Below are 9,464 nucleotides of genomic sequence, written 5' to 3'. Positions count from 1 at the left end.
CGTGTCCTAAAGCTTTGGTATTGGTTCCCACAAGTAAGGATGACGCCGTGGACCGGACACACCTATGTTGGAGAAAACAGAATTTATGTTTACCTGATAAATTACTTTCTCCAACGGTGTGTCCGGTCCACGGCCCGCCCTGGTTTTTTTTTAATCAGGTCTGATAATTTATTTTCTTTAACTACAGTCACCACGGTAACATATGGTTTCTCCTATGCAAATATTCCTCCTTAACGTCGGTCGAATGACTGGGGTAGGCGGAGCCTAGGAGGGATCATGTGACCAGCTTTGCTGGGCTCTTTGCCATTTCCTGTTGGGGAAGAGAATATCCCACAAGTAAGGATGACGCCGTGGACCGGACACACCGTTGGAGAAAGTAATTTATCAGGTAAACATAAATTCTGTTTTTTAACAAAATAAATAGCAAGATGACACATTTAAAGTATAGACAAGTTAATATAAAAATATAAACCTATTTCTATCTGTAAAAAGGCTGACTTGTTTAAACATCTGTGGATTGTGATCTGTATTCATAACTGAAGCAAATGCCACATTTGTAGTTAGGTTAGTGAAAATGAATACGCATTTTTTTCATATTCAAGTTCACTGATCACGTGCAATCTATAAATAGACATCAAAGGTCAAGGACCCCTGAGCAAAGAGGGTTTGTATACTTGGACTCATCCCTAACTGAACCTATCCTGTTACCCTACAGTCAGAAGGAAACAGTACTCTAAACAGAAATTCTGGAAATGGCTCAACCTGTCCTGATATGTAGTCAGGGTGTCTTCATACAGGAAATGGAGATTTAAGGGACAGTCTACACTAAATTTGGTATTGTTTAAAAGGATAATGCCTTTACTACCTATTCCCAGCTTTGCACAACCAACATTGTTATATTAATGTACTTTATAACATTTAAACCTCTAAATTTCTGCCAGTTTCTAAGCCACCACAGACCGCCTCTTATCATATGCTTTTTTATTAGCTTTTCACAACAGGGGACTGCTAGTTCATGTGGGCTATATAACTATCGGCTAGATTACGAGTTTTGCGTTATGAGTGAAAAAGCCTCATAACGCTGCTTTTTCACTACCGCTGCTATTACGAGTCTTGCAGGTATAGCTGTACTGCACACTTTTTTGGCCGTAACACAACGTAACTACCGCACCTTTCAAAAAGTCCTTTTTCAATGGGACTGGCTGATTGGAACAGCCAATAGAATGTGAGCTCAATCCTATTGACTGATTGGATTAGCCAATAGGATTGAAGCTCAATCCTATTGGCTGATTGTATCAGCCAATAGGATTTTTTCACCTTTATTTCCGATTGGCTGATAGAATTCTATCAGCCAATCGGAGTTCAAGGGACGCCCTCTTGGATGACGTCCCTTAAAGGAACCTTCGTTTTTCCGTAGCTGTCAACAGAAGAGGATGCTCCGCGCCGGATGTCTTGAAGAAGAAGCCGCGTCGGAAGGATAAAGATAGAAGATGCCGTCTGAATGAAGACTTCTGCCCGCCTGGAGGACCACTTCTTGCCGCTTGGATGAAGACTTCTCCCGGCTTCGTTGAGGACTTCTGCCCGCTTGGATGAAGACTTCTCCCGGCTTGATGAGGATGAATGTCCGGTCTTCAAAAACTGTAAGTGGATCTTCAGAGGTTAGTGTTAGGTTTTATTAAGGGTTTATTGGGTGGGTTTTATTTTTAGCTTAGGGTTTGGGCAAAGAAAAAGAGCTAAATGCCCTTTTAAAGGATTTTAATTGGGGGGGTTGGTTGTGTGGGTGGTGGGTTTTACTGTTGGGGGGGTTGTTTGTATTTTTTTTTACAGGTAAAAGAGCTGATTTCTTTGGGGCAATGCCCAGCAAAAGGCCCTTCTAAGGGCTATTGGCAGTTTAGTTTAGGCTAGGGTTTTTTTTTATTTTGGGGGGCTTTTTTATTTTCATAGGGCTATTAGATTAGGTGTAATTAGTTTAAATATTTGATCATTTCTTTTTTATTTTGTGTAATTTAGTGTTTATTTTTTTTGTAATTTAGTTAATTGTATTTAATTAATGTAATTGATTTAATTGTAGTGTAATGTTAGGTGTTAGTGTAACACAGGTTAGGTTTTATTTTACAAGTAAATTTGTATTTATTTTAACTAGGTAGTTAGTAAATAGTTAATAACTATTTTACTAACTAGTCTACCTAGTTAAAATAAATACAAACTTACCTGTGAAATAAAAATAAAACCTAAGCTAGCTACAATGTAACTATTAGTTATATTGTAGCTAGTTTAGGGTTTATTTTACAGGTATTTAGTTTTAAATAGGAATTTTTTAGGTATTGTAATTTTTATCTAGATTTATTTGAATTATGTTAAAGTTAGTGGGTGTTAGGGTTAGGTTTAGGGGTTAATAACTTTAGTATAGTGGCGGCCACGTTGGGGACAGCAGATTAGGGGTTAATAAGTGTAGGTAGGTGGCAACGACATTGGGGGCGACAGATTAGGGGTTAATAAGTGTAATGTAGGTAGCGACGACATTGGGGCAGCAGATTAGGGGTTAATAAGTGTAGGTAGGTGGCGGCGATGTCGGGGGCGGCAGATTAGGGTTTAATAAGTATAATGTAGGTGGCGGCGATGTCAAGGGCGGCAGATTAGGGGTGTTTAGACTCGGGGTTTATGTTAGGGTGTTAGGTATAAACATAACTTTTCTTTCCCCATAGGAATCAAAGGGGCTGTGTTACGGAGCTTTGCGCTCCTTTATTGCAGGTGTTAGGCTTTTTTTTAGCTGGCTCTCCCCATTGATGTCTATGGGGAAATCGTGCACGAGCACGTAAAACCAACTCAAAGCAGCGCTGGTATTTGTGTGCGGTATTGAGCTCAACGCTGCCATATTGCCTGCTAACGCCGGGTTTTTACAAACCTGTAATAGTGGCGCTATAGGGAGGTGAGCGGTGACAATAATTTGCAAGTTAGTACCGAGCCACTCATAACGCCAAATCTGCCCGATTGTGTTCACGTCCGTTTAGTTATTTAAGATTTAGCACATCACAGTACTAAATGCAAGTCAATAGATAATAAATAAAAAGTCATGTGATCAGGGGGCAGTCTGCAGAGGCTTAGATACAAAGTAATCACAGAGGTAAAACTTGTATTAAAGGGACAGTAAACACCAGAATTTGTGTTGTTTAAAAAGGTAGATAATCCCTTTATTACCCATTCCCCAATTTTGCATAACCAACACAGTTATAATAATAAACTTTTTACCTCTGTGATTACCTTGTATCTATGCCTCTGCAAACTGCCCCCTTATTTCAGTTCTTTTGACAGGCATGCATTTTTAGCCAATCAGTGCTTGCTCTTAGGAGCTTCACATGCCGGAGCTCAATGTTATCTATATGAAACACATGAACTAACGCCCTCTAGTGGTGAAAAACTGTCAAAATGCTTTCCGATTAGAGGCAGTCTTCAAGGTCTAAGAAATTAGCACATGAACCTCCTAGATTTATCTGTCAACTAAGAATACCAAGAGAACAAAGCAAAATTGGTAATAAAAGTAAATTGGAAAGTTGTTTAAAATTACATGCCCTATTTAAATCATGAAAGATTTTTTGTGACTTTACTGTCCCTTTAATATAACAGTGTTGGTTATGCAAAACTGGGGAATGGATAATAAAGGGATTATCTTTTTAAACAATAAAAATTATATTGTAGACTGTCCCTTTTAAATACTGTCCAACTTGATATTCTTCATGACCAGTTACTGTTTCGTTTATTTTGTTCATTCTCTTTAGAAAATTCACTGAGTAAACCACAGTCTTGCCGTGAAATATAAAGCAGCATTTTAAGGAGGCCAGTTCCGTGAGCAGCGGCTATTGGCCAGGTCCTGGCCAGATTTCTTAATGCAAGGCAGCTGTGCTGGACTTCTCTTATTTTGGGAAATAAGTGTAAAGAACGTTTATTCTTACATAAGGATGTCTTTGTTCTCATGCCGCTTAATGTTTTTTAACTCTTGTCATGCTGATATCATGTGGCAGAAACACTTATGCGCAGACTTAAAGGGACATAAAAGTGGAGAAATAAAAAGCTCTGGGTTAGAGCAATTTATTATTGCCTTTTTTACTTATTTATAACTGTGTTTAACCCTGCTAGAAGCATATGTGTGTAGCCACCAATCAGCAGCTAGCTCCCAGTAGTTTAATGTGTCTGCTGAGCCTGACAAAGTATATTTTTTAATCAAAGATACCAAGAGAACAAAGTAAATTTGATAATATAAGTAAACGGAAAACCCTCTTAAAAGGGCATGCTCTTTCCAGTTTGACATTCTTGTTTGTTTAATTTGGATTTTAAAAAAAATTAAGGGACAGTAAACACATTGAGATTTTTAAATTAAATGTTTAATTATACATAATGAAACAACGTTTGCCCCTTTTCGTTTAATTTAGCTCTAAAAATATAGCAATTTATACTTCTCAGAACATAAAAAGTACCTTGCTGCCTTATCAAGGCTAACCCTGCTACATATATTTCACTAATTGTCTTTAACTGATAACAACTACAAAACAGAGTACTTTATACTAACTTTATGGCCATGACTAGCCTTACTTTCTGCTGACTAAAGCCCAGATTGGCTCCTACAAATAAGGCAAACAGTGGGTGGAGTTAGGCTATTGAATATTAATTGCAATAAAAAGGATGTTAATTTGCTTTAAGAATGTTAAGACTTGGCTGATATAGCAACACAAATCTGGTTTCTGTAAGATTTTATTTAATGTTAGCTACATTGTGCCATTAAGGAAATATAGAAAAATAAAAAAGCTCTGTCCATATTTCCTATAAAGTGTAGCTTTATGCTTATCCCAGGCATTCTTAAAGGGACACAAAGCCCACATTCATATAGATTATGCAAAAGAAAAGTGCTGCCAAAAATTACACCTAAACCTATTTCTTTCAAAAAATTGCTGATAAAGGATACCTGACATAGAGGGACGTTATAGGGGAAAAAAAATAAATGCTCTAGTTCATTAAAGTGTGTAATTTATCACTACCGTTTTCTTTGTAACAGCAACTATAGTGAGACCTTGCCAGGGTCATTATGCATTTCTGCTTAATCATTTGCAGGCTAAAAGGGGAGTTTGCATGCCATTGCAGGCAATAATATTTTATTAATGGCATACACCTGTTGGTAAAGTATGTAACACACAGCGGAAAAGATGATTTATTTGCATTAAAAGTAAGTTGTTCAAAATGACTTTATTTTAGCTATGATATAACAGATGTCTCTGCCTTTGTATGCTTCCTGCATATCAGTCAGTCAGTTGGGTGTTGGGATTCTATATCTGACTCTGCTTCCTTGAATTTCATCCTTCTGATTTATATCAACAGTACAGTAGTAAAAGGATGAGCCTATACTGGTGCACATACGGATTTATGCACCTTTATGGTGCATTATTTTATCAAACAATATGATAGGTGGAGGCTGTTAGTCCCTCTGAAGGAATTTTAAAGCGGGATTTGGGCTTGCACAGAGCGCAACGCTTAAAGGGACAGACTACTCCAGAATTTGTATTGTTTAAACCCATATATTACCCATTCCCCAGTTTTGCATAACCAACACATTATATTAATATACTTTTTGCCTCAGTGATTACCTTGTATCTCAATCTCTGCAGACTGCCCCCTTATTTCAGTTCTTTTGACAGACTGGCATTTTAGCCAATCAGTGCTGACTCCTGGGTAACTCCACAATTTTTATCTATATGACACACATGCACTAGTGCTGTCTAGCTGTTAAAAACTGTAAAACTGCTCTGAAATAAGAGGTTGCCTTCAAGAAATTACCATATGAGCGTACCCAGGCTTAGCTTTCAATAAAGAATGTCAAGTGAACAAAGCAAATTTGATGATACAAGTACATTCAAAAGTTCTTTAAAATTGCATGCCCTGTCTGAATCATGAAAGTTTAATTTTGACTAGACTGTACCTTTAACATAATGCCCATTGCTCTATGTATAATCTAAACCTTTACTGGAATTTTTTACATTCCACCTGGTAAACCTACTTTTTTCATCTTTATTATTCTATTTCATTCTTACTTAACTGTATTTTATTTATTTAATATTCCTCTCTTTAAATAAAAAAAGAATCCGAAAAAAAAGAACTAAAGATAAAATAAGTCCAATTGAGAAAGTTATTTTCAAACTTTTTTATTATTGAGAATTTTCACTTTTTTTCCTGTTTTTTTTTAGTTTGTTTGTTTGGTTTTTTTTTTTTAAATACAACAGAGGTGTCTGCGAAATGACAAGTCCTCAAGGATGCATTTGTACCCCAGGGGCTGAAAATTAACCCAAATATTAAAATCAATAACCCCCAAATTCACTCCCATTATAAATAACTTGCACTGAACATCCTTAAAACATCCCCCGTTTAATTACACATAAATAAATATGTACAAAAGTCTTTTTCAGTTATTAAGTGGGACCGGGTTTCAATTATTTTCACCGGCACAAAGTTATTTTTCCAGGGCTTGCAGGTCCATGTGATGAGTCCAGAGGTTCAGTCTTCATGCAACGTGCAGAGCAAAGCTTCCATTAAATTAAGGGGTTTGGTCCCATTTGAGGAAAGTGAGCTAATGGCAGTGACATATTTAATACATGAATTGAGTAAGACAAAAAAAAAATTGTTTTCTGTATGAACAATGTGACCTATTGGCAGTGTAATTTTTAAGGATTAGTTCTTAGAGCAACAGTGACCTGACTGTAGGCTTTTAAGCATTCAAAACAATGGAATGCCTCTAAGATTATTTCTAGATAAATTGCAAATATCTAAATGTAGTCATCATTTGCACAAAGAAAATGTGGTCCCTCAATAAAAAGTTTGGTTAACATAACACATCTTCATAATAAATAGTAAAAACAAAAAAAAGCAAAAATGGTTAATGTGTTTTAAGTCACTGACTCAAAATCCATCAGAAATTGCCACTTGTGTCTATGTTTAGCTGTCCTGTTTTAAATGGTTCTTGTAAGTTGTGGACATTTTATCATGTGACAAGTCACATGACTGCTTCTTTTTGTTTCTGTCTTTATTTGTTTGCAATCTTCTTGATCATACTGGTTTCACCTAATTTACAATACACCATCATAAAGATTTAGTGTGCGTTGCCTTTTTTTATTTTAAATTAAACTCTGAAACATTGTCTTTTCTCCTACTGCTCACTTCAGTTATGAGGACGCCTTTAACCAAATGAAGAATTACAGATAAAAACTTCAATATTCTGTAAATTCTTCATTACTCACTAGCATTTAATAAAGAGATGCCATTTTTAAATCTATGGTTTATCAATTATTTACATGAAAAACACCTTTTAAATAAACTAATTAAGTTACAAAATAAATATATATTAAAGCTCACTGAGTGGGACTGCCCTTTAAACGTCTGTAGTGCTAACATGGACAATATAACATTTATCTTGAACATGAGTGCAATGTTTGTTTTGATTGTTTTTTTTATCTTCTGCAAGTTATATTAACCAAAAAAAAACACAATTAAATATCTGTATAAAGGGGATAAAAATATATCTTGTGCTAGGTATCTAGGCGTAGTCACGTGGTACACGTGCATTAAAATCCAATGGAGCGTATAATTCACTCCATATTGTACAAGCAATGGCATCTCCATCTCTATATCTCCAGTATTGGTCATCACATTTATCTTTCTTCAACCATTTGAACGTTCTCTTGTCTCCTATGTGTCCAGCCACATTGCTAAATGGTTCCACGTTCTCCTTTCCGGCCCCAGCTCTCAATATTTTTATTTTTTCTTTCCCACTGGCTATTTTCGATGTTTTATATCTTTTTCAGAGGTTTTGGATTCTCCAGCTGAATGTCCATTTCCTGCACTGCTCATGAAAATCTTGTCCATCCCTTTAAGAGACTCCAGAAGATAATTTTGGAAAGCGGTGAGGGCAGCACAGATAGCTGGGCCTCCAAAGCCGTGCGTGATGAGACTGAAATGCGTCAGACAGCTCTGCACGCCTGGTTCAAGGATAAGAGATGGGCGACTGTTTCCCAGAGGAGATCGATCCTGGGCCATCAAGTCTGCAAACTCCTTGCAAATTTGCCTATAAAAATAGAAGAGGAATGTATCAATATCAGAAAATTACAGAAGCAATCCAACAGGCCACTTTGTGTTCATCCCCTGCAGTAATGTGGCACAAAAATATGTACATATGGATCACCAATAGTATTAAAGGGACAGTCAACCCAAAAATTACTGTTACTTATTTAGATTAGTTAATTAACAATCTTTGCATCAAACTCTAGCCCAATTTTCATCTAAATAAACTTTGGCAGAAAATACACTTACTAGATCTCATCATCAAATGATGGAGCTTTTGTTAAAGGGATAGCTTTCAACTAAGAATACCAAAAGAACAAAGCAAATTTGATGATAAAAGTAAATTAGAAAGTTGTTTAAAATTGCATGCCCTATCTGAATCATTAATTTGGACTTTATTATCCCTTTAATAGCAGCTAATTCTGCTTGTAATACTGACAAAAGGCTTGTGTGCCACCTGTATTAAGCTGCTTGTTACTTCTACAAAGCTTGTCCTGCAATCTGGAAGTTATTTTTCAGCTAAATATTTTCCATGTTGCGGGGAGGGGTAGAGAACACTCAGGCATCAGAAATATGAGATAAGTCTAAGTACCCAAACCTCTAATCTACAAATAAATCAGTTACTTCCTGTTGCTGGCTGCATGTACTACCAAACAGTGGTGAGCAAGCTGGTTCAAATGCTGAGATCACTAAACACTGCAGATGGCCGCCTGGAATTCATCACTGCCTAATTGTGGGACTCTTTTCTCTCAGACATTTATACTAGTGAATAAGGTGCATGTTTTTAAAAGCTTTAAAAAGTACATAATATGTTTAAACTGTGATAGAATCAAAGTTTTTATTAGAACAATTTTATAGTGTTCTTTTCCTTGAATGTATCATTTACATTGGGACTAGATTACATATTGTCTGTCTATATAAACATCCATCTGTCTATTTATTTATTTATTATTATTCACACTTGGAGATAAGACAAGCCCCAAAGACAAAATTACAAAAAATGTAAAATTACAGAAAAAAAAATAAACAAAGCTATCCAAAATAAAAAATGTAAACCTAAATTAATACCACTATAAAAATAAAAAATCCCCCCAAAATAAAAACACCCCCTAATCTAATACTAAACTACAAATAGCCCTTAAAAGTACTTTTGTAGGGCATTGCCCTAAGTTAAACAGCTCTTTTATCTAACCAAATTACTAATTACCCCCTAACAGTAATTCCCCCCCCCCCCACCAAACCCCCCAAAACAAAAAAAATCTAATACTAAAAAAACTTAAACTACATTTCTCCAACATAGGTGTGTCCGGTCCACGGCGTCATCCTTACTTGTGGGATATTCTCTTCCCCAACAGGAAATGGCAAAG

At 36.2% G+C, this 9,464-nt stretch overlaps 1 protein-coding gene across 2 annotated transcripts in view; it reads right to left on the bottom strand.

The window, feature by feature from the left end:
• Positions 1–6,172: 6,172 nt before the first annotated feature.
• The window catches only part of TFAP2E (transcription factor AP-2 epsilon), a 62,660-nt gene continuing 59,368 nt past the window's right edge, over positions 6,173–9,464 (bottom strand). For both annotated transcript variants that reach the window (XM_053706998.1, XM_053706999.1), the window contains one exon: positions 6,173–8,101. In XM_053706998.1, the coding sequence (XP_053562973.1) occupies positions 7,813–8,101 (289 nt within the window). In that variant the 3' untranslated portion in view covers positions 6,173–7,812. The remainder of the gene's footprint in view (positions 8,102–9,464) is intronic.

This window comes from Bombina bombina, chromosome 3 (assembly GCF_027579735.1).
Source record: "Bombina bombina isolate aBomBom1 chromosome 3, aBomBom1.pri, whole genome shotgun sequence".
NCBI classification, from domain to species: domain Eukaryota; kingdom Metazoa; phylum Chordata; class Amphibia; order Anura; family Bombinatoridae; genus Bombina; species Bombina bombina.
This window is presented reverse-complemented; position numbering and strand designations above follow the sequence as displayed.